Source organism: Halichoeres trimaculatus, unplaced genomic scaffold (assembly GCF_033239565.1).
Source record: "Halichoeres trimaculatus isolate MK-OKI-2021-1 unplaced genomic scaffold, fHalTri1.1 fHalTri1_scaffold_19, whole genome shotgun sequence".
NCBI lineage: Eukaryota > Metazoa > Chordata > Actinopteri > Labriformes > Labridae > Halichoeres > Halichoeres trimaculatus.
Genome location: NW_027437197.1, coordinates 16,498,543 through 16,524,650, shown reverse-complemented (window position 1 = coordinate 16,524,650; position 26,108 = coordinate 16,498,543). Strand labels below are relative to the sequence as shown.

At 42.3% G+C, this 26,108-nt stretch overlaps 1 protein-coding gene across 7 annotated transcripts in view; it reads right to left on the bottom strand.

Moving 5' to 3' along the window:
- The window catches only part of LOC141808867 (target of Nesh-SH3-like), a 30,858-nt gene extending 7,015 nt beyond the window's left edge, over positions 1-23,843 (bottom strand). Inside the window, exons 1-11 of one of the 7 annotated variants that reach the window (XM_074695617.1) lie at positions 23,578-23,843; positions 13,654-13,833; positions 13,012-13,080; positions 12,792-12,924; positions 12,112-12,302; positions 11,452-11,492; positions 10,677-10,719; positions 10,094-10,159; positions 6,081-6,269; positions 5,295-5,363; positions 920-982 (exon numbers count right to left, since the gene is read on the bottom strand). In XM_074695617.1, the coding sequence (XP_074551718.1) occupies positions 920-982; positions 5,295-5,363; positions 6,081-6,269; positions 10,094-10,159; positions 10,677-10,719; positions 11,452-11,492; positions 12,112-12,302; positions 12,792-12,924; positions 13,012-13,080; positions 13,654-13,833; positions 23,578-23,680 (1,147 nt within the window). In that variant the 5' untranslated portion in view covers positions 23,681-23,843. The remainder of the gene's footprint in view (positions 1-919; positions 983-5,294; positions 5,364-6,080; positions 6,270-10,093; positions 10,160-10,676; positions 10,720-11,451; positions 11,493-12,111; positions 12,303-12,791; positions 12,925-13,011; positions 13,081-13,653; positions 13,834-23,577) is intronic. The other 6 variants (XM_074695618.1, XM_074695619.1, XM_074695621.1 and 3 more) reach the window with 6 other exon arrangements.
- Positions 23,844-26,108: the final 2,265 nt, after the last annotated feature.

Sequence of the window (26,108 nt, the reverse complement as noted above, 5' to 3'; positions counted from 1 at the left end):
CTAAAGGAGAAACAAACATCTGTCTTTGATAAAATGTTTTTTTTTTTTTTATGTTGACTTTCAATGAAAACAAAAAGTAAAAAAAAAAAAACAAGAAAAGAAAAAATGCAATTGTAAACAGTTTCTGACTTTGGAAGGCATTTCACAACACTTGCATTAGTGTGTGTCATAGAACCCTCAAGCATTTGTTTTTGTTCCTTCTCTTCTTAACATACAGCAAGCGAGCGCACCATAACAGTGTAAAACATTTTCCAGATACACAGTAGGCAAAACGGTGTGGCTTCAGAGATGAAAACAGTGAGTTTTCTCAGTTTTTAAGCTGATGCTCAAAGTCTGGGACATCCTCAACCAACCAAACCAAACTAAATGACTTTAACTTCTTTGTGCCAAGCTACAAATAAGACAGGTATGTGCTACTGTTCTCTCTGTATGAAAAGGATGGAATATCAACAACTACTAGATAAAGAAAACAGAAAGTGACCTAGCAGCTTCCACAAGCTATGCCAGGTGACTCGACAAACAGGGAGACGATTAGCATGGCTCTATCACAAGGTAACCAAACCTTCCTACCGGCACCAAAACACTATCAGAACACCTCTGGTTTATTTCATCAGAACAAGAAAACAGTGAGAGGACAGCAGAGCTGTTTCTTGGCCTGACAGTGAATTCCTCAGATCTTCACTTTTGTTTGGCAGCTCTGGTTTCCTCGGGACAGAGCCGGCGTGAAGCTAATCTTCTCATCTAACCTTCAGCAAAACTCCAAACTAAGATTTTTGTTGGAGTGCATCTATTCCCGTAAAGTGCATTAAGTTTCAGGAGAAAGGACGAGGGAAAAGAGAAGCATGTGCAGCCTTCTTAGAGGATAAAGTGCAGCTGTGCTCAGTGGTCAGCACAGCCATCGCTGCTCACTGTTTCTCACCATGATCACTGGGTTTCCCCACCAGATTGGGTCTCTTGTTGACGGGAGTAGAGGGGAGCAACACTGCAGGAGATTGTGGGAAGAGAGAGTTATTAGTAGATGAAAAACCACATTAAAACAGAGCAGGTGGTCTGCAGGGAAGAGGGGATCAAAACTGAAAACAAATGTTTCTGGTTATTCAATAATGCAATAATAATGAAGGAATGTCAGGTTCATAGACTCAGAGATCAGGAGACATGAAGCAGGGAGAGGACTGCAGTTACGCTGTGTGCTGAAAAAAGGAAAAATACAAACAAAGACTCAAAACAAACAACAATAAGCACATAAAAGCCAAGCAGATTAAGTTTTTTGTGAAGTGCTGCCACAGAGCACCACCGCATCTATGAGTAATGAAAAACATGTCGGTGTTTTCTTCCCCAGAAACCATAAAGTGGTTTTTAACCACTCGTCCAGAATTCCCCATACAACAACAACTCTGGAATTCAGGAATCCTTTTTGAATCTCAAACAGGAAGAAAGCAGATTTAAAACCAACAACGCAGCTCTGAGTCCAAACACCAAATGTTTCACAGAATTCTTTCCTTACAGATAAAATGAAGAACAAGTCAAATCATCAGAAGAAACCTGATCAGTTTCAGTGTGGACCTCTTTAATAAACTCGAGGAGTTAAGTGGATTTAGCGAACTGGAGGAGTGATGATGGATTCAGCTCATGCTGTGAAAATGATTTCTTAACTTGAGCGTTTCGTTTCACTTTGTTGGGAGGCAACACACCAAATCTTTGTTGTGATACTGTTGGGGAAGCTTGACACGGGCAGTTTCCGTTGCACATTTCACATTGCTTTGAGATCATCCGTTTAACTGTCGTGATTCACTTCTAGAGCATCCACTCCTTTCACCATCTGTCATTTCTTATCGCAGAGATCCATCAAATCTCCTTTCGTTGACAAGATTCTGAGATTGTTAATTTGTTAGGGCCAAAACACACCAGAAACATTTCTCTTGGCTTTGATTCCTCTCGCCGGTCAGCATAAATCAGGGACGTCTGGCATCAGCTCCCAGGAGAGAGGAGTGCAGGCTTTTAAGACAAAGTAAAACAATCTACCAACAAGTCGCTGATGAACTCCGAAAACGCCTTCTGGACTCACACGTGGTTTGAGTGACAGCTAATGGCAAACACGTGCTCTCATATTAAGTCACACTATATGAAGAATGTGTGCTGTGACACACACAAACAGCACAGCCTGGGGTGTGTGAGCTGACAGCCTGCAGGGTTACCTCATGCTTAATGTGCAGCTGTTGTGTTGTTCTGTGATAAAATCTGATGTCAGCAGTATACACGTCAGCTACGTCTCCATGATGTGTTTTTGATATGAACTGCTCTGGGGTTCCTTTCTTTCAGCTACGGGTGTTTTTGGTTTACTGTCGTGCTATAAACCCTTCAAACACCAGGTCGGGTCTCTGAAGTGCGAAAGGCTCCAGACGCTCATCTGTGATGTAAAACAGCAGCAGGGATGTGAGCGCTGGTTTCTATCGAAAACGTCCTCTTGGGGATGAAAACGTGAAAACAGATGCAAAAGAAAGAGAAAGATTTACTTTTCTTTCGGGGAAAATATCCCCACTGAAACACAAAACAAAGGCTAACCTCACTGAGGTTCTTGTTTTGCAACGCATGCTCAGATTTCAGGGGTAAACTTTGTCACTAAAGGCACAATAAGAAGCTTTTATGCAGTGCTGGCTTTTGGTTTCACAACGACTACTGCATTTCCCATGAGCACTATCACTCAGTGTTCAACTTTTCTGAAATTCAAGACAACTTTTTGTTGGATGCTGAGGGATGAGGTGATGTAGTTACATCAGAATGTTGAAATGAATCAACAACAAAACTTGATCTTTTACTCACCACATCCCTGGTGTCCTGCTGAATGCTCTTTGACCGGGCAAAGCTTTGGTTTTGGAATTTCTCTGTGCAAAACAATAATTTGCTGATCTTGCCCCAGTATCAATATGAGTGCAAAACGTGTTAAAGAAAACCATCATCGAAACAAACTCCTTGTGCTTGCAATCTTGTGCCTCTCCGCCAAACTTGACCAGCAGACTCCTACACATTGCCGCTGCCGGATAAGTGCTCAGTACTTGCATGGATTATTCTGGAAGATAAAATGACAGGTACACACTACGGCAGGAGTGGCCAACCTGCAGCTCACGAGCCGCATGTGGCTCTTTGCCTTTTGGTGGGTGGCTCTTTGATCCATTCATAAATATATACATATAAATGAATGAGTATTAATAATAATTAATTAATAATAATTCATACATACATACATACATATATATATATATATATATATATCCTGTTATGAGTAGAGGTGTGCCAATCAGTCTAAAATATTAATATATTGATATATTGATGCAACGTAAGGATCAGTATTGACAAATACTTGGGTGATCAGATTGATACTTCAGTTTCAGTTTCTCTTCTCTACATGTGTCCCTCTCAATCGTCATGTGCTCATAGCTTTCTATCTAGATAGATAAATAGATAGATAGAGAGACAGATAAAGATGGAACTTTGTGTCTTCTGCAGTCAAAACAGAATTTTGTCTTTGACACAGCTCAAAGTATGAATTTAAACACACAAACACAATAAATCTAGTTTTGAAATTGGAAATGTATTAATTTTCATTTTATATCATTTTGTTTACGTGTGAGAGGAGGTGTATTTGTGAGACCACGTGTGTGATGTGGCTCTTTGTCGTACCCCTGCTCTTTGGGATAATCGACTGATTTTTGTCCCGACCTCTCCTGTTTTATCAAAGCCAGCAATGGCCAGATTGTTTGAAGTTTGCAAAGAACATTGTGTCTGATTTCCTGTGGTGTGGAATGTGTTAAGAGTGGTTTTGTCTGGTCCGATCCACTCAGAAGGCCTGAGATCGAGAGATCGTTAATAATAAACTTGTTTGATTTTTGCAACTACAATTCCTGTAGTGTCCATCTTTTTGAGAAAAGCCGAGCACACACAATGTGTAATGTCATGTGTACCGTAACAAAGCCGTTCAAGATGCGAGATGACTCGAGCTGACCAACGAAAGAGGAAGAAAGAAAGGAAGGAAGCCCTGCTCTCCAAGCCATCTATAGTACTTGTTACTTGTTGCCTCCAACTTGCACTTAAATGCAAACAGCCCACATTCCCAGTGTCTCCATGAGTTTTTCCGTAACTGTTTTTCTTTTTTGAGGTTTTTCTTTGTTTTTTTTTTAAAGTAAAATAACTGTAAACAACCATAAAGCTTCTTCCTGTTTGTCCGCCATGTTTGTTTACACTGAAGTCTCGCTTTACTGTGCGGGGTGAGCGTGAAGAGCCTGATACTCAAGAATTGGCCAGTGTGTAGTGTGCTCTGTAGTGCAGAAGAGGAGAGATCTTGTGTAATCTGTCTTTAGTTATCATCGAGGGTGTGTGCTCTAAATCTGTGAAGATCTGTGAAGATCTGAAGAATCCTGTAATGTGTGCCAGCTTTGAGAGTGATGCTACTTCAAAATTGGTTAAAAACTCTTAAGAGCCTAAAATGAACCAAAGACCATTACAAGGAGCCTTAAACCTGGTGGACTAACACTAAAGGCATAAAAATGTGGTGTATTATGCAGTATGAGATGCAATATTTTGATGCAGGAAGGCATGACGGTAAAGTACCTGAGGCACAAACAATCATTAACAGCTTTGTGCTTGGATGCACGTTCAGAGCGGCAGACAAAAACAGCTATTCTTTGCCTTAGAGTTGCTTCCAGAGAGCCTTGTGACTCCTTGAAGACCTCTGAAACTGTCCAAGTTTCCAGAAATAACACACACCAGCTGTGACATGGGACTGAAGCACAACCCTCTCTTTACAACTCCAAGCAACAAAGAGCAAGCAGAGCATCAACATTAATACATGTGGTCCAGACGTGGTTTGCATAACTATTAAAGATGGCTTTAATCACTCTAATTAACTGAGCCTGCTTGACGGTATGGAAAAAATGTGACCAACCAAATAATCGGGGAGGACATATTTAGCTTATCCAAGAGGCTAAAAGAGTTCTCAAACTAATTCAGAGCAGCTCCTGATTACGGCTCCATATGTGCAGTAGACTACACAACATGGAAAAGACAGCTATCAGCCAGATTTACAATTATGTACAGCTTCAGTCTCAGTCAGGTAGAAGTTGCTGCGATGCATTCCACAACACAGACCAGACACAAAACATTACACCGACAACTAAACAATCACAAAGCGTTACAGGACTGCAGCAGATGGAGAGACGAGTGGGGCCACGTGGGACGGGACAAACAGTGCCTCTTTGGTTAGTGAGTGAGGAACACTGAAAGGCTCGGTTTGTCATTACCAGGTTTCTCTCTTGGCCACGACGGAGGTTTAGAAAGAGCATTTCCTCTATGATGTGCTCCTCCGAGTGCTGGGGGGAGAAAAAGGTCTGTTATGAAATGTTCTGCACCATCTGACCAACACTTGAAGACAGCCAGAAAGGAGAACTCCTTGTCTTTCTTTCTTTGCCTTCTTGTCTTTTGTTACTGTCAATTGGGCTACAGATGTTTGAATTTGTTTGTCTTTGTTCAATGGACGTTCTGGACATTACAAAAGAAATTTCTACAGTTTTAGTTCACAAATTATATTATTTGCCCTTTCAATTCTCTGCACTTTTGATGCTCTTTGGAGAGTCTGTACTACGTGAGATGGAGATACAGAGCAAGAAAGAAAGAGAGAGGCAGGCTGTGGTGGCCATTCTGTCTGCACAGTGCTTGGCTTGGCATAGATGGTGTAAAATGTGGTGTGTTCTGGCCGATGCTGCGGCCAGACTTCCCACACGGCCAGCAAGAGGGCCTGTAAATCATGTTAACGATCCCGACCCCAGAGACACCACTGCTGCTTGTGGTAAAACTGTGAAATACACACCGAGCACATGTGGCAGAACGTGGAGAACATATGGATGCTGAGAAGCAAAAGATTAAGTAAGACTCAGTGAAATTATGAAGTGTCCAAACATCTACTGTATGCATTGAAATGAAGACTGTTTGTCTTCTTCAGTGTTTGCACAGCTGCAGCAGGAACACATGAAAGAGGGTAGCTACCTGAGAAGAGAGACTTAGAGAAAGGGGAATGAGTAATCTTTTACCACCAGTTGAGCTGGAGCTTTGAGAAGAGGTGAGTGTCTTGGATGGAGAAAGTGGTCGAGACATTTTGCGATTGGAATTCAGAGGAGCCCGGCTGCGAGGCACAGAGTTGTTCCCTCCTGCTTGAGAAACTGATGAGCTAACAGGAGATTTAGGAACTTCAGCAACGGATGATTTCATGGCACCAGAACCTAGATCAGAAGAAAGGCAGTTGAGGAGTTAAGGGGTGGTCGATTTTTCGAGGCATGACAGCTTTACCTGAGTGGAATAAATGACAAAACACAAAAGGATGAAAAAGATTAGGACGATGAATGAGATGACAGAGAGACAGCAGGTGCTCTGCGGTGTGAGTGTGCTGGGCTGAAAATGGAGGCACACGTGGAGGAGAGGGTAACAATGAGGTGGGTTGTGTGGGGTGGTGAGATGGAGATGGTGATGGGGAAGCAGTGAATCGTCTGATGGTTTGCGGGACGACTGGAAACACTGGGTTTCATGTGAGGTTACAGAAACAGAGATGGTGATGGGACAAACTTGTCATGGTGTTTACCCGGAGTGTAACTACCAGACTCCTCTGTGGCCAGGGCAGGTCTTGGTAGAGGCTTGCCCTCTTCTGGTGGACTAGAAGCTGTTTGAAAGAAAACTCACTATTTATCTATTTGTTGTGATGATCAGGTATAAATGTATGTGTATGATTATACTTTAGACTTTTAAAGGGGGCATATATTTGATAGAGATGTTGTCTAACTTAAGGATCAACCTGTTAGGTTTTCTTGAGAATACCAAACAGGGAACAACCAACACATCTGTCTAATGCCCCTTTTAAAATATATTCTCAACAAGGTCTTGATACTTGACATGTGGGTTGCTGATGGGTCTTTACCCGTTGTAACAGCTTTCCTTGGGGTGACCTCGGTGGTATCAGAGTAGCTCCTGGACTCAGACTCAGAATGATGCCCAGGCTGAGGCTGTTGTAGGGGTCTAGATGCAGGGTGTGGCTTTGGTAGAGGATCAGGTTTGGACTCAGACTGGGCTTTTGTTGGACGTTGTGGTTGAAGCATAGGTTGAAAATGAGGAGCAGGCTGGGTTTGGGTTTTTAATGGATATGAGGGTTGGGGCTTCTGCTGATTCTTGGTCTGGGGTTGTTGGGCTTTTGTTTGAGGCTTTTTGAGTGGGGTTTGTGGTTGAGGCTTGGGTTGGCCCTTGATCTCGGTATCTTTTTTGGGTTTGGGATGTGAGGTATTAATCTTTGGTTTTGGTGTCAATGGGATCTTAGGCCTCTGTCGGTTTGTTAGTTTAGTCTTTGGGTTAGTTTTTGGTCGAGACAGTGAGTCATTCTTTGGTTGTGGCTCTGTTTGGATTTGTGTCTTAGTTGTTGATTTTGATACTGGTTGAGGCTGAGGTTTGGTGTTAACCTTTTTGGGGGCTTTAGGTCTAGTTTGAGGTATTGGTTCAGTTCTTCGGGGGTGTGCCATAATTGTGGGCTGAGTTGTTTGAACCTTAGGCTGTGTCTGGGTCTTAGGATGTGATTGTGTTTGAGGATGGGCCTGAATGTTGAGCTGTTGTGTTGGTTGAAGTTTGGGTTCAGCTGGGAGCTGGGTTGTGGTTTGGGGCTTTGGTTGGAGACCTGGTTTTGTCTGAGAAAGTGTCTGGAGATTGGTTTGTGGTGTTGGAAGGGGTTTTGTTTTTTTCTGCAGTATAGGATGGTAAGCTGGTCCTTCTCGTGGTTCTGGTTGGGTCTGGGACCAAAGCTGGGTTGTTGGTTGTGTTTGTGGTAAGATCTGTGAAATGGATTGGGATGTTGGCTTGGGCTTAAGTTCAGTCTGGAGTATGGGTTTGGGTGCTGGTTTGGGTTGTGGGCGTGGTTGGATTTTAGAAGTTGGTTGGGATGTTGCTTTGGGTTGAGGTTTGGTTTTGGGCTCAGATTCTGGTTGGGGTTTGATATTGAGTTTGGGCTCAGATTCTGGTTGGGGTTTGGTCTTGGGTATGGGCTCAGATTCTTGTTGGGGTTTGATCTTGGGTGTAAGCTCTGATTCTTGTTGGGGTTTGGTCTTGTGTATGGGCTCAGATTTTGGATGGGTTTTGGTTGTAGGTATTGGCTGAGATTCTTGTTGGGGTTTGATCTTGGGTGTAAGCTCTGATTCTTGTTGGGGTTTGGCCTTAGGTATGGGCTCTGAATCTGGTTTTCGTTTAGGTTGGATCCGGGAAACGGGCTTGGGTGTTGAATGTTCTTGAGGTTGCATCTCTGATGTTGGTTTGGACTTTGGTTGGACTTGTGCTCTGGGTTGGGTGTCTGATACCCTCTTGGTTGGTGGCTCAGGTTTAGTTGGACGTCCAGACTGGGGCCCTGGTTTAGGTTGTATGTGTAGATAGGAATGGGGTATTGCCTGGGATGTTGGCTGAGGCTGAACCTTGACCAACTCTTTTTGATGAGGTTTTGGAGTTCTGGGCTTTGACTGTGGTGAATGTGGATACTCTGGCTGACTTTGGGGGTTTGGTGGAGGTTCTGGATTCTGTTGGGACCGGGGTAGTGCTTGTTGTTGATTTGGGGGATACCCATGCTTTTCCACATTTCTATGGGGGACTGGGACAGGCCTCCTGGTGGGGGTAACATGTAAAGGAGAAGGCAGTATGGGAACTAACGGGATGTCCAGGGAGGGTGGTAGGATAGATCTGGGTTGGCCTCCTCCTCCTGGGTTGTGTGGGAGAGAGAAAATATGGCAGTTGAAGCTTCAACCTGTGCCCTGAAAATAATTGTAGTTTGACTTTTTGAGGAGGAAAGAATATTTTTCACAAGAAATTAAACAAAATTAATCCTTCATCGTCTAGAAAATGATGAAAATAAGACGTAAAGGCAGCCAGGGAACAGCTGAAATTGAGATCAAATGAAGTGCCAGCAGCTTTTGGCTCCAGATCTCACAGAGCTAAACTTGGACCAAAGCAAATGTTACACAATCACTTCTACCTGGCGCTTATCTCCAATTTCAAAGGCAGACAGACTATATGGAGCTATTTTCACAGTAACAGCCGTGTTACTACAGACAGACACAGATACCAGGTCTTGGATGCCTGTGAGTAAAGGCCATTGAAATCCATTGGCTGTGCCCCTGACTGATCCTTACTGTGGCAGTTTGATGTACCGTGCTAAACTGGTTCCTTAATATGATTGAAAGTTTTCCTTCATGAAAGAGAAGAAGAGAGAAAGGGAAATCAAAGCCAGCAACAGAGAGTGAAAAAGAAGGGTAGACTTTTAGGACTTAGGGCTACCTGCAAATCAAATGAATTGTAAATGCTCAACAGAGGTCAGTTGGTTCCTGCTGGAGAGAAACATGTTTATGGTTCATGCTGTTTTGTCATGCAGACTTTACACCTTTGCTTGCAATCAAAGCAAAAGCCTCAGCTTGGCTCTAAGCTGAAATGGAGATGATAAACCATACTGTAAACATTTCAATAAACGTTACAGTATGTTTACAGACAGTGTTATAGACTGTTTCCCCATTGAGGCGTAATAAATGGCTCATAAATGACACAGGAAGACAGTGTCCATATCGAATCCCTCCTAGATTTGTGTCTTTGCTGGAATGCCATGCAGCTTAGGCCACCTACCTGACTGTCATTACAATCAGCTGACACCAAAGGTTTTCTCATGAAGGCTCTGTTTTCTGTAATGACTCAGAGCATGCCGCTCTCGCTCATGCAGCTCTGAAGTAGCAACAGCATCTTAGCTGCAAATTATGACTGCATTCAGCCACACTGAGAGCCATGAAGCATCTTATCACACCTGTTTCTTTACCAATTGGCTGTTTGGTGACCACAGGTAGAGAAGGTCCAGTGGTTGACCGAGAGGCCTGTGTAGTAGTTGTGGTTGGAGCTGAGAAATACAGTTCACATTAGCAGTTGTGGGAGACGAAGCTTAAAAACTGCCTTATCCACAGTAATATGGAGCTAAGACTATCAGGATAGTAACGGATAAGTCAGATTGAATGGACTCCCAGTTTTAGGTCAGAAAATGAATTACCAAGAGTCGTATTTGGGGATATGTTCCTGGGGAGGGGCAGTCTGCCCTGGGTCCTGTGATGGGGATCTGACAAGAACATCAGAGGAAAGATTTGAGTCAACGTCAGAAATAAGACATTTTAAAAGAACTGCAAAAAAAGAGAAGAGATTCTGGGATATGCTGTTCCTTTATCAATTACATAAGGATCCTAAAACCAGAGCGGTAACTGAGGGGGTCGAAAGCTGGAGGTGAGTTGAGCTCTAAAAACTGGCATTCAAAGTTTCACATTCATGTAATTTGAGATATTGTCAATATAAAAAAAGTTCAGATTATGATATTAAGTTTGGAGACTGTTGAACTGCTCAGCTCCTGCAATAAACCATCAAAGATTAAAACAATGAGCTGTTATTATTGCGTCCTGTCTGCAAAAGAATAAATCAGAGTTCCAGTTGAAAATCTTCCAGTTTTGAGTCTTAAAGCGGGGGTCACTGAGTAAAGCTCCAACAGACATTTCAGTGCAGCATAAATCAGAGTATGTTATAAAAATTCCTCTACTGTATTAAAAAAGTTCAATGGGTTTGACCAAGTGCAGCAAGTCTCTTACCATGACGAGGACCATAGGGGAAGGAGAGTGGACCTGCAGGTTTCTGAGGACCAGAGAAAGAAAAAAAACAATCAAAAAGAAGTGTTTGTGATGGGCCTTGACAGTAAGTTTGAATTAAACTCAACCCCATCTCTCTGCTGCTCTCTTCGTTTCATAAAGCTCCATGTCTAATTGTTCAAATCCCTGGTGAGAAGCTTGTTATTCAACAAATCCTTGTGCTGTGGCAGATTCTCAGCAGCTGTGATGTTTTACGAGAACAGAGCTGGAAATGCGTAAAACGTGACCCCTGCACTGTCGGTAAATCAGTGCCACCTTGCTCCTCTAAACTCATCATCATTTTTGCCTCTGTAGCCATTCTTCTCATCTCCTTTTTTGTCCCCCAACTTTGTTCCACTCCAAAAGTTAGAGCTAAGTTAGCTACAGACTGATCTCTTGGCTCAGCTGGTCCTGGCTGCTCTGGTGCTGTTTCCATTCTGCAGTTGGATGGAAAATTAATGAGGCAAACAAGCCTAGGAAAAGCATAAGCTCACAAAGTACACAAGATGGCCTCCAAAGCTTACTGCCTCTTCCAAACACACACACCCTGTTCCCTAAAGTATTTATTTAAAGGGGTGAGGGTGTACCTGTACTTCCAGTCTTACTCATTTATGACAGTCATCTCATTTAGCATTTCAACTGGTGTCAAATATAGACCCTTCAAGGGAAAAACCAGTATAACAGTTATAATGAGCTGTGTATGCTTTGATAGGAATTTCAAAGTGTGTCCAGTACATACCCCAGAGGAGACGGGTTTAAAGATTTTCCTGACCACCTTTTCTGTAAACGTGACACAAGGTGAAAAACAGAAATTAATCAGTGTGGAATAACAAACTCCATTACATATATGAAAAGTTCAGAGGCTCAAGCTTCCAGGGTTTGGATCAGGCAAATCTGTACTGTAAAATCTGTAACATAAGAAATACCTTAATGAAGGACAATGTTTATTTTGGGGGTAAAAAAGGGCACTTTGTATTCAGTAATGTGCAGTTTCTATGCAGCTGTGTTGCTCTTTCTAGTATCATATCTTTTCACCTTCCGGCTAGCTGACTGTGCATTACACACAAATCCACTGCATGTGACCAGTTTGTAGAGACTCATACAGTCCACATCCTTGTGTCACTCAAATTTAGAAGAATCATCCAGCATTCCAGCACTGGGAGCCTTGTCTGGCACATTTTTATCCACCTTGCTGTGGTCACCTGCTTTTTGGTAGAATTTAATAACACAATGCAATGCCTCTTTCTAGATTACTAAAACGGTTTTAAAGGTGAGTCTTATAAACATGATTTTACATCTGTAGGAAAAGGTCTCCATGATTTCTTTCAACACTCACAGCAGGAGCTAAATCTTAGTTAAGGTAAAAAGACTAAAGTGAGATGGAAACCATCACACATACCCTCTATGCCCCCTGAGCTTATGTTGTGGACGACTGGTTTGCTCCACACTCCGGTGCCATCCTTGGAGCTGGGTTGAACACCAAATTCATAGACGGTGTTGGGCTTCAGGTGGTCAATGACGGTGTCACTGGTAGGGCAGGTTTGGTAATTCCACTTCCTGTTCCTTTCACGATAGCGCACTGTGTAGTGTCTGATTCAAAGACAGGAAAACAGAAAAGTTAGCTCTATTCTGAAAGTCAGTGCTAGTGTCTCCTGTGTCAGTATTTGCAAGAGTGTCCGCCCGCTTCTATGCACTTTTTATTTCTGCATCAACCTTCTGATGCTGACTCTAGATAAAAACAGAACTACGTTTGTTGCAGAGCATAAGGATCAGATTTCTCGTCTAAAATATCCAAAATGACTTTTCAGACTTCTCTGCTGAAGGGAAATTCTGCTGCAGATGTTGTGTGGGTGGACGTTTCTCATAACACCTGTTTGGCCTTTCTGGATTCTCTGCTCTGTAACCTGAGAGACTTCGGGGAAGCATTTACTGGTAAGGTAGTTAGACCAGAGTACGTGCAAACACTGTGCTCTTCTACCATCTGTTTTACGCTCAGCACAACTACAATACAACCAGCGCTCATGAAATGAGGCTGAAAATGAGATCTCAGTGCAGCAGTGTAGTGGTACAGAAACTCACCCATCCTCGAGACAGTCATTCATGACGTTGCTCTCATAAGGCGTTTTCAGTAGGGTGCCCCAGGACAGGAGGACTGAGGTGGGCGTAACTGAACCAATCACTAAGTGCAGAGGCTTCTCCAGCTGCACTTTACCTGAAAACAAATCAATGTGTTGACTTAACTTTGAACCTTATTCGCTTGTTTCATGCCTTATTTTCATTTTTTCATGTAATGCCCAACCTTTGCATTGCTTTTTCACATCGTTGACAGGGATGGGCTGAACAGCTATAAGATACTTGGGCTCAGCATCTGGAATCAAAGAGGAAACAGACAGGGTATAAGGGCAACACCTCTTGTTTAGCATCCTATTAAAAGCCAGCTTTTGATTTTTATTCATTTTCTTCTTGTTTATTTTGGCACCGTAGTCGTCCATATTTGGATTAGATGGTTGAAACCAAGAAGGTAAAGTTCAGCAATGTTCACCACCTGCCAGCAGCAAAGAATCCAGTGGCTACAATTGGCTGGTCTTGACATGAGCCATGATCGGAGTGCCTCAAGACACTTGGAATCACATGGACCAGTCATTTAATAATCCATAAGCCCAAGCCATAAAAGCTTTTAAAAGCGGTGCACAAAAAAACCCAAATGGTCTCCTTTTAAACAGCTGTCATGAATGTGGACTAAAACTTAAGTATCTGAATACTGGCTCCACTTCCAGCCCTGGGGGTTGCTGCTTGGGAAGACCAAACAGAATTTATAGATCCCGAGAGCTTATACATCTTTCCTTTAAGCCGTGACTAAAACGGTTGAAATCCATCTCACATGTGCATTATGAGAGTTATAGCAGATGTTTAACATCTCTTCTCATGTCAACAGCCTTACCAAACTCCGTCTCATATGGCTGTCCGTTCTCAGGCAGCTGGATGAACTGTTTGGAGAACATGCTGCTGCCGTAGCCCAGGATGTAGCCCTCGAGCTTGGTGTCAGAGTTAGGTCGTAGGAACTTCATGATGATGGTGTCTCCGGTGGCGTTGATGCGGACTTTCATGTTCTGACGTCTCACTAGGGAGGAAGGAGAGGACAAAGGTGGTTTGTAAGGAAAGGAAAACTAGTCTTCAGTTTTTTAGAGATCTACTTTGTTGGAATAACAGAGGCTCCTGGCTTTTAATGATGTGCTATTCATTCAAATGCATCCAGGAGATACAATTCATGCCTTACAGAAGGAAACCTGAAAAAATAAATTTTATATTCCTAAAACTTTTTGACTTTCTTGACTTCAGTTTTAGTGTTATTGTAAAAAGCATTGCAAACTTGTTAGGTAAATATCATAAAGTTGCATAAATGTACTTCTTTTTACAAGCCTTGTTACCCCACTTTTAGAGTCCTGCTAATGGACACTTAACAGGCACACAGGGTTCATGTAGTTCAAGAAAACCTGTTTCTGGTCTTTCAAAACCTGCTGAGTTGTAAAGGAGCTCAATACAAAGAGAGGCACTGGACACAAGTTTTATAAAGCATCCAGACATTAACAGAGTTAATAAATATCACTGATTGAAGGTTTTATATGTGGTCTTGGTTCAGAAGGAGCTCCTGAAATGTAAACACTCGTCCTGTAAAATAAAACCTGTTAACATAGTTTATTAAAACTCCAGCCTCCAGCTTTTGTTGAGCAGACTAGAAAAGGGTATGAAATCATGCTGGCACTCAGAGATTATATTTCATCACATTGACATCACTTTACAAGAAACCTCACATTCCCTGCCAGGGCTGACTTCTACAGAAAACAGTCCTAATCAGCAGAGCTGTGGGACAGGCACCAGAAAGAGCAGGCAGCAGAGGGTGGGTCAGGGTAAACGCGAAGCCAAGACAGCTTGTTTATTGCTAGTCAAAGCAGCCATGACTTGGCCTGGAGGGCTGAGATTGCACAGAGAAGGCCTCTTTGGAAAATACTACGATAATCAACAAGGGATGATCCAAAACAACTAGTTTCCCAGTCACTGAAATCTAAGGTCCAACTAGCTCCAAAGTAAGAAAACTCTTAGAAAACAGAATTGAGCAAAATTTATCCAACACAGATCAGTCAGGTAAATAATGGCATATTGGTTCACCAGAGTATAGCTAGAGTTAGCAGAGCTAGCACCCCCATCCATCATTTCTCTTCTCTTCTTCAATAGTTTAACCAGCCTAAATAACTTTATCTTTCATGTGTAGATTACAATCCTGTCATACCATGCCATGCTTTATATCATTTGTGATCTGTGATTGTTTCCATCCAGGTAGTTGAGCATTATAGTGTGGCCTTAAACCGAAGCTACAGCCCCCTTCAGTGGTAGTCGGCTGCACTTTAACAACATTTAAACATCATTTCAGGCTTACAGTGACAGAAATATTAATCATTTGATTAACAGACTAATAGCTCTGGTGCTGACAAGAGAGGAGGACGATATTTAGCCATTTACTTAACCAAACATCTTCAGCATAAACAGAATGGACAATCTGAAACATAAAACATACCTTAAAAATAGAAAACTGGAGTCATATTAAGGTGGACTAAAGGGTTTTACATTAAATAAAAGACAGTAACATCAAAATCCAAATTGTTGAACATGTAGCACTCTTTTTTATAAACTGTATAACCTTTTTAGCACCCCGTATGTCAGTGCCAGTTGTTGCACTTTAGTTGTCATCCTCAAACAAACACTTCAAAATAAATCACAGGTTTGAACCTTGCTACATTAGCTTGTGAATGGAGTATGTCAGATAATAATCAGACAGGAAACTAATCAACTCTACATGTGCAAACAAAGAATTGATTTTGCTTATTTATCAGTCAGTCACTCGCTTTGAACATGTGGCTCTTCCATGTGGCCAAAAAATGTGCACGCTAACAATAAGCCGTTTTGCTAATAAACATTGGGATATGAAGTCGAGTGTTGTTCGGCCAGGAGCCTGACTTATGACTGACAGTTGGCCGCTGTTGGAACGATAAATAACCACACCAGCGCAGGCTTGGATGATACATGGTGAGCAGTGGTAACAGAGAGAAATATATGTGAGTCCACTTCTACTCTGTCTGTTCAGCTAAATGCAATTAATTACAGCACACTGCAATTTTAATGGTTCATTGAGTTTTTAAAGCATAAAGAAAATCAACTAAATCTTCGTTAACTTCCACCCCTCACTGTCACAAGGCTGCCTGGATTTCTCTTTGTCCTGCTCCATACTCTGAGCAGCACATGTCCTTGGTTAATATTTCAGCATTAAATGATTTAATGGAACTTTGCTCGAGGAAAAAAGCCAACAGCTGTGAGACGCCAAAACAGACACAGAGAGCAAGAGGGGGAAGCCCTGGATTAGAAAAATACCCTCCTGCTCTTCCAGCGATGTGTTTTCTATCAAAACGGCATTTGTTTTGATTCTCTCATCAATATTTCTGATAAAACACAAGTGAATTGGCGCAGACTGGGAGGATGAAACATTAGGAAACTTATGGCAACTCCAGTACAAGCAAACATTGGCTCGGCTCCGTGACACCTCGACGTGAGCCCAGCCATTTGGCCCTTAGTGGGACTGTAAAAGACTTATCAGTGTTTCCAGAGAAGAATGAATAAACTACAGGAATGGATCCAGTCACAGGATTAATCAACTGTGGTAGAAAGAAAACCACTGAGCCATGCAGTCATGTTGTGTGGGGTTGTTTTGGTACACAGAGAGAAAAATAGTGAGTTATTATCGGAACACATGGGAGCACTGAAGATGTACAACCTCACTAAAAGACATGAAGCTAAAGGATAATGAAACCCATAATCCTGTCTTTGGTAATCATTGATGGATTGATGCTCAGACCAAGCAGAAAGATACATTTTTCAGTTTGCATTTAGATACATTCTGATTGAACTCAAACAACCATGAAGACACTAACTGTGGCTCATATTTTGAGGTGATTTTGGGACACCATACTTGATGTAAAGCTTCTATATCTCTGTAATGGAGCTGTTTACTGGTTCATTGCCATTCTACATAAAATTGGAGGTATAAAAGCTCTATTTGAGAGCAGTCATTTAACATTTGCTCAAAAAATAATTTCGAAATAACCACTGAGTATGTTTCAGACAGTAGAAGTTAAACTGAAAATCTCAACTAGCTTAAAACTTAAGCACATTAGGACCAAAACCACAAGTTTGACACCCCTAGTATTGGCCAAATAATGATAATAAACATAGAAGAAATCAAGTTAATAGTGCTTTACTCACTGTCAGACATTATCCATATGACCACATGCCAAAGGAGGCATCTCTTGTCTATAGATATAAAAAAATCTTCACTTTTCCATTCGGTCTGAGCTGAACTTTTAGACATTTTTGTGACTTCAGCTTTGGGCCTGAACTACAGCTCTTTTCTAGCAGCCTGTTCAGGTGACTCTGGTGTTAATCTGTAGAAAAACCTCAGATCTGAGTCAAACCTAAAGCTTGGTTTATCCGTCTGCTCTGACTCCATGCCATGGTGGTTAATGCCGTTGTGAGTACTACATATTGTACTTTGCATAAAGGCTAGTGTGCTTGTGTTACTGATCCCACTACATTCTGTCTTTGTTTGTGCACAGGAAACTTGAGGACTTTAAACTGTATTTTCCAAACAAATTAAGCTGTAGCTTAGCCATCAGATCGATGGCTCTGGTGAGAACTGATAATTACATGTTCAAGGTGTTGCTCATTAAAGGTCCTATATTATGCAAAAATCACTTTTATTAAGTCTTTTAGTGAAATTTGTGGGTCTTTGGCTTTCCTCCCAGCCCACAAAATGTGATATTTAATGACAAAACCTGCACTTAGTAGTTCTTGTAAATGTAAAATCCTGACCTGAAACGAGCTGTTTGGATTTTGGGAATTTGCCGATGTCAGCGATTCCCTTTTTTGACCAATCAGGAGCAAGTCTGACTCTGACCTGATTGGTCCGCTGGAGCAGATACCTCCCAACCTCCTCCCTGCCCACTCACCTCCCCGCTACTGGAGAGAAATCTCTCCAGCAGTGGGGAGGGGAATGCTGGAGTTGAAGAGCCATCACTGCTTTGTTTTTGGCTGTAAACAGCCACATAGCTCCATGCACAGCTTTCCACCTCGGAAGAAGACAAGACTAAGTGGCTAGAGTTCATTTATCAAGTAAATGTGCCAGCTACACTCAGTACAACTGTGCATGTGTGTCACGGCCGACTGCTTTTTCAACTTTGGACAGTACAACAGAGGGCTAGCGAATAGACTGGTCCTGAATCCAGGCGCATTACCAACCATCTGCTAACAAACCTCGGACCCTGGAAATGTGAGTATTTTAAAGGCTGTGTGCTGTGGAGCAGACGTAAGAGCTTTTCCTCAGTGTCTCTCCTGTCTCTGTGTTAGCTTCAGGATACTAACTGTAGCTGCGGTTAGCCTGTTGTTTTAGCCTGTAATGTTACGGTAAACGAGCTTTGTTGTTTTCTAAACATTGTGCATTCGGAGCTCGGTAGTCATGGTTACATGGCGCCGCTCTCAGTGACGCAGAAGAGCGGGATGGTATCAGCGGTGGCTCATTTACATATGATGGCCGCGCCCACTAAATCGGACCGTTCTGAACAGAGGGGCTATGAGAGCCTGGAAACAATGCTGCTGTGCTTGATTTATTGGCTTTTTGGACCAAAACATGTAACTACCATTTCATGAAGACATCAATGATCCATATTATACTGCAGAAAAGGAGAAAGGAGAATATGGGACCTTTAAGCTGTGTGCAAAGGTGTCTGTATTGGTACCCAAAGTGCTGACTTGATGCAAAAAGATGCTAAAAAGTCATTATCAGAAAAAGCCTCAAGAGTGATGCATCGCAGGGAGACAGAAAAGACAACTGTGGCACTATTCGTTGTCACGTTTTCCTGCTCCAGCCCAGAAATACTTTAAAAGCCCTTCATATGTCTTTACCCAGGGGGCCTTGGTTTAAATCAAAGCATCACTTTTAAGACAAAGACGTGTTATGATGCCTCAAATTAACCAACAACAGAGCCGTGGTTTGAACAAACATCTGCTGTATGTTAAGCAAAGCTGGTTACACATCAGAGATAGTTTCATAAGTATCATTCCCGCTCTTGTTGCGAGTGTTCGTCGAGGAAATGGTGACAGCTGATTTTAGAGCAGAGACTAATCCCTTCAATTAAAACATCATGACATAAGTGAGCGCTCTCCCTCCTGCAGAGAATTTAGGAACAATTACCGAGCGGGCGAATCCATCACAGCGCTCGACGTCAGCCAATAAACAGAATAGATTATGCAATAAACAATGCCACATCATTCAATAAACATTTTACCAGGTTTACAAATCTTTCCTGGTACTTGTAAGAGGGAGATGTAAACCCACAGGCCTGACAAGTACAAACAACATCAGATGGAAGCTCAATCTCCAGAAATCTCCAGAATCAGATGATCCACTGGGTGTGGGAGTGGGTTAATGGATTTGTCAGTTTGACAAACTCTTTTTACTTTCAGCTGCCGAGCAACATGATATGTTTATGTGTTTTAAAACAAACAATAAAATGTGCATCTGTACAGTATGAGTCGTGCTGGCATGAGGACATGGTGATTTAGAGCCTGATGTGATCAAAACCACACGTTCCCAGCTTTGGCAGCTGCTTTGAGCTCAAATGTTCTCAGATCAGACGAGGACTGAATCAGCCTCATTCTTATGTGTCGACTTCTAAACTATAAATATCTGATGATAAACCCTCAAAGAGCAGGATCCCAGGGTTGATTTTGTGTCCGAATTAAGTGAAAACCAGCTCTAACACTCCTCACAGGAGAGGAGAGTAAAGAAGCCGTGACTGTTTGTCTTTTCTTGACTAGCTGGACGTCACAGCTGAGCTCTGCTGACTGTAAATCCCCCTGACTAAATGTGGGTATAAACTCTTGCTATGTCATGCCTGCACCATCAGTCAAACTGACTGTAGATGACACCCGTCATACCACACACACACACGCATCTAATACCCCCCTGCGCGTGCATGGTGTGTGATTTCATGCGGCTCTGGCTCACTGTCTTCAGCCTCTCAGGTTTCTGCTCTGGAAGAGGAGAGGCGGAGGAGATTTGGCTCCCTGCACACTGGAGACACAGACAGATGTTTTATGGCTCCTTTGTGAAACAGTCACCTTCATTTAAGGCAATGAAGTGTGAAAAAGTCTCCAAGCCTCGCGCCAGCTTCAGCACTGAGGGTTTGAAATAATTTAGCTGGCAAGGAAAGGACTAAACTGACCTATATTAGCTCTAATGGGAATATTTCAACCCTGCAGATTGTTGAAAGTCAGCCCTCTGAATATCTTTTAGGTTCTTTTGGTCCAGCATGGCCAAGCTGGGCCTGGGATCATACTTCTGGCCTTGCTGGTCCCTCTGCTCTCGAACTATATATCTCCCTTGTCAGGTTTAACAGAGCAACAGCTGTTTCCTCTTCCCCTGTGGCGCTGCTCCATCCCATCCTTCTCCTCCTTTACTCCATCACTGTTGTCCTATATGTGTCAGCATCAACCTGAGACTCTCTCAACATCAGGGGAGTCTCCATGAGCATCTGTATGTACGATGTGTTCACGTTTGTTCAGAAGTTTTGCAGCCGTATAGTTTTCCAACAGTCATTCCCAAGCTCTTAATTTCACTGACTCTGCCTATCCAATGAGCTGTGTTGACTTGCTCGATGAAGATAATGACAAATATTGGTGAATCGTCATTGTTAATGACAAAATTACTAGGCTAAGAATACATTTCTGATAACATCTTTAACTAGGGATGGGTACCTTTTCACATTTGAAACGATACAGTACCAATTCCCGGTACCTGGCAATCGGTATTGGTACTTGACGGTACCAATTTTCGGTACTTTTGTGTGTTGATGTGGTAAAAAATATCAGTATATTTAGTAATAAAATGTAAATTATTTTCCATTTAACATATTTATTCTTCAATATATAAACTTGTAATGTTGTGTTCATGTCCAGCACAGTTGATCACCTGCCCTTTCACCTTCTTACAGTCACAAGGATGCATTTAGGTACCTAAACATGGTACCTTTTGATTTCATGTGAATCGGTACCCGGTACTTCTGACAGAATTCGGTTGGTACCAATAAAAGTACCTAATTTGGTACCCATCCCTATCTTTAACAAGATTTGTGTCTTCTTTCTGGTGAATAGACAATAGAAGACTGAAATGTTAGCACTTGGCTATCAGAGATTGAAATCTATTGTATTTTCACCAACTGTGCATCCATCTGTCGAGCTCAAGCAATGCATCCTTTAAACTAGTTGACTCCTGATGCCTTCAGCTCTTGATGTATGTTGATGCACAATCAGCTCATGGGTGTTAGTTCGATTTTTGGCATTTGACATTTGTTGTTGCTGTCGCTGGTTGCAAGGGAGGTACGTTCTGAGGTCACCAGCCAATCACAGCGTTAGCATGTTTAGACAAACAACCCATGTGCAAATTTAGGGTGACCAATCAACTCGATGAGCATGCTTTAGACTGTGGGAGGAAGCTGGGGTACTGGAGAGAGCACACAAAAAACCTGCCTGTACCAAGACCCATGTTGCTTTGAGGCTTCATCACTAACCACTGTGAACTTCTTGCAGTTCATGTTGACTCTGAATCATCAAAGATCATGACGCACGATGACCTCAGACACAGTTGGGAAACTCAACAGTGCAATATAGTTCTTCTTACTCTTGCAACAGCCGACCAGGGTCAACTCAAGTATCATTCTTTGGTATCCATCATTCACTGCTCTGATTTGGACATCACACTTTTATTTAGAGTCTGATAAAACAGGTCAAGTACCACAAAACTTTGTTTGTTCAACTCTAGTAAGAAACACGCCTCTGTATTACCATTTCTATCTATTTGTTGCATACTTTCTTCACCTCAGATCTACAGAGACAGCTTTGCATTGGTGGGAGAGTCTTGACCAGAATCACCAACCAAGGAAGTGAATTCAGAAATTACATGCAAAAAAAAAAAAAGAGCACTTTGTAGATTAAAACACTTGGTGCAACCTTGAGACCATTTTCTAATAAGAGTTAGTTTAAACTTTACTAAAATGTGTTGCCATCCACTGAAAGTGTTGCATGATTAGCACTTTCATCTTGAGGCTAAATCTAAAAACGCTGCCAAACCTTGGAAAATGGGTATGACTGAATCTAAAAAGAAGGCAAAGCTTCACAAACATGGACCATTTTACAGTGAAACTTCTTCTACAATACGTCAAAAACAGAAAAACAAAAACACCTCGCTTGTATTGTGTTACATCTTTTATCCCCAAACCAAAGACTTGGTCCAAGACGAACACAGATACACACTCTCCACCCAAAGCAGGAACACACACAGCTCCTTTCATCCAGCTTCCAAAACTTCACATTAAAAACTGTCTGCAAGCCAAGCTCACCAGAACCCTACGCCGTCGAGACACAGCTAATCTCTTCATAACAACCTCAGTCTGTTAGTCTACCGCCACTTCTTCAAGTCTGCAAAGGGCACTGGGGTTTAACATGAGGTCAGTGTGTGTGAGTGCGGGTGTGTGAGAGCGTGCACTGACCGGCAGTGAGATAATAAGTGGAAAGAGTTTGTGGAAAGTTTCATGATGACTTTCCTTGAAGGCGTGTTGGAAAAGAAAACAGTCCATGTAGGGGATGAGAGGAGAGGGAGCTGTGACACTGGTTATCTTCAAACAAGTGACACCAGCCTCTAAGAGGTGATGTGGTTTGTTAAAGTTTAAAAACTGCAACAACATTCGAATCCTGTGTTGGATTTTAAAAATGCTGTTTGGACAGATCAGTAAAATCCTTTAATGAGGGCTGAAATCTGCTTGGAATTAAAGACACCATAAAAACAATCCTTCACCTGAAGGAATGAAAACACTGATCTAATTTGTAACCTCATCAGATCGTCAGCTTGGTGGGAACACTTCCAGGAACATCATGATGTCTACAAGTGTGACCTCTGACCCCAGACCTGGGAACACTTTGAGTAAAACCTGCGAGCGGTAACTGACCCCGTCTTTGAGTCTGCTCATCTCGTTCCAGCTTATTAAACGTTTCTTCGTCACTTGAGCTCCGTCAAGTAACTCAAGAACCATCCTCTCTGGGTTCATCACAATTTTCAGAATTGGTGGATTAATTTCCCTATCATTATTTTCAATACACTTAAGGGTCTCTTGGAAAGCATTGATACAAACAATGTGTAGTTTTTATTGCGACAACTTAAGCTTTGACATTTTAAGTGCTGAAAAGTGATAGTTAGTGTGCAACATGTGATGCAAACATGGGACAGTTGCAGTCCTCAGGAGGACTACAGCAAAGCAGCACAGAATGTTTGGCTTGTTTGAAACAGAAAACACCTCAGAGAAACAGTTGGTGCAAGGCAAATGCCAAGGAAGTGAAATTTTTCCTTTATATATATGCTCTTTTAATGATTTCACATCTGAAGCTCCCATAAGACAGTTTTCCTCCCATATTAGAGCTTATTAAATCCCATCCATCAGTGGACATACTACCAGTAATTGTTTTTAAAAAAGCTAAAAAAAAAAAAAATTGCATATTGTCTTCAAACTTTGGTACAAACATCCACCCCTGTAGCTTTCACATACCATCCTCTCAGCAATACCCTAGCATCAGTTTGCCAAAACTGCATCTAAAAGCTAAAAAAGAAAAGTAACCTCATATATTTCTATTTTCACTTGCACGAGTCTCAGACTGCAGAGGACACCACATGACCAAACATCACATCATGCAAAGATACAGCATCACTCACCTCTGCTCCTGCGTGGAGCAGGGGACCCGGTAAGAGCCATCCCACTGAAGACAACCAGGAGAAGCACCAGAAAGCAGTGAGGGTGTTGCTGCCTCCCCATCATGAAGCCTGTGCTGAGTCGTAGGTGTAGTGGTGCTCTAGTGCAGATGAACGAAGCTGTCTCTCAGGAATGATGGAGCTCTGTTTGGTTTGCAGCTGCAGGATTGAGGATCTGTTTCTGGAGTGGCTGGACTACTTCTCTGAGCTGTTGGCTCTCAGGACTAGTGCAGCTCACTGGACTGGACTTCTGGATGCTCCTGCACCATCTATACCTCTATTATGGAGGGAGGGGACAGGCACAGCTGGACACACCCACTCCCAGTACCCTCCCTGTTCTCCCATTTCTCTTTCTCTCCACCTCACTCTGGCTCTCTCAAGTAGTCAGTTTTCTGCAACCTCCACCCCATCTCCCTCATTTTTTTCACTTCATTTTTTCTCCAAGAGGTCCAAGTGATCCTATTTTCCATCTGCAGGAGCCTTTTGACACTTTTCATTGTTCTCCCTTTGCTAGTCTCACACTGAGAATGATTTCATGCTCTCCAGGGATCTCAGTTTTATTATTCTAGATGTGACACTCACGTGAACGTTTGCAAATCTGGTTCTCCACAGGCATGCATCTAACACTATTCATGTTTATAACTGAGTGTGCACTAACAGTAGTGTCATTTTGCTAATGCATAAGCATGTGTGTGCATAACTTTGACCTTCCCTGCAGGGTTTCTCACTTTATACCCTGCAGGACGTAATAACTGACCTGCTACCCTAGAGGTTTGATTGACAGACTGCAGGCCTGCTAATTGCACGTCTGACTGACCCACTCAAGCCTGTTATGATACTGAATTAAAGGATCTTGTCATTGTTTCACTGCAGCTGGGGTTTTGTCAGTGGTTTTTGCCATTTAATTTTATTTTATTTACTATATCCCTTTGAGATGTAGCATCTCTTTTCAAGGGGTCTCATTTCTTTTCATTAAAGATACTATTAATTTTTTTCAAAGCACATACGTGCTCATCATGGTTGGAAGGAGCTGCCATCCATAGCTTCACCGCCATTGTGCAAAAGTTAACAGTCAAAGGCCGCAGGAGAGTTTAAGGGGGGAGGGACCAGGAGTATGAGAGCAGAAGGAAGCGAAAGTTTCAGCTGCAGCTGGCTGGAAAAATTCAGGGTTGCATGTCTTTTGCGCCTGCAGAACTTGTGCAAATAAGCCAAAAAGACATATAGACATCACCCAATCTTGCGCAAAGGGTTAAAACCTCCTAAAAAACTTTATCACCTTTCAAGGCAGATCAAGTGAGCCAGAGTCACAAGCCAGGGGTTGGTGCTCCAGCCAACCTCGTGACAGGCGGGATCTAGCCCACTGTCATATCAGCGTCCCTTGCAGAGACCTTTCCAAACTGTCTTTTTGTTGTCATGTGGGCAGCAGTAACTTTGAAAATTTTTGTGCATTGCAGTTGTCGTTCATATGTTTTGCATGTGCGGATAGCGAGCTACCTGTTTGTTTATGCCCAAGATCAGAAAGAAACCTTGCTGGTCTTTATCATGATACCACAGTGTAAGGGCAAATGAATCTAAATAAATGTCATACACTTAGTGCTTTTTAATTTGCTGATCTGTGCACAGCGAGAGGCTGTTTAAAATCACTTCCTGCACAAGAAGACCCTCATCACACATGTGCAAAATATACTCATATGGAGTTCGATGTGATGGACTGAAAACAAGTTCTCACCACCTGCTGGCTTGGCGTGCTTATGCAGGCGTTTTTGATTGTTTCTGAGATGTGTCGACAGAAAAAAATTCCCAAACAGCTCTGGTGTTGAAAGGATAATTTCTTGAAAATGGAGAGTGAAAAATTAAATATACAATAGACAAACAGTTTCTATTTGTAAAACCAGTCAGTTTAGATAATGTTTTAAAGACTTGATGAATGGTTGAACACGTTTTCTAAGGCTTTGTAATCCATGTGCAAACTTAAACTCACTTTTTTATCAAAACAGAAATAGTTGTTAAGAACATTTATATCTGGCTTTTTATTTTTTTATCCAACTATAAAGTCTGAGCTACAACATAAACTCAGGAGGAACAAATGTGTAGTACCCAGAGTGAAGGTGTGTCTCCAACTTCAGGTCCCCACACTGCTCCATAAACAGGAACACACTGAACAGGATTTGATGGGTAATTGAAAGAGTCATAAAGTTGTGTGTTTCCAACAGGTTGAGTGAGTGTGAAGTGAATGTCTGTCATTTTACTCCAAGGAAACCATGTCCCTCATTATCCCAGCTATAAATAATCTCTCTGCCAGTGACAAAAAACACATCACGTGCGTCCCAGACCAGCTGACAGGAACGTGCACTTTGCAGCATGTGTCGCGCTTTCTGACTCGACTTTCTGCTGCATCACAAACACATGTTGACGGGCTGTCTTTGAAGTGAAATATATCATTGTTTACAGCAAATTGGTTCCATTTTCTGCATCTGTTTGGGTGAAAACCTGAG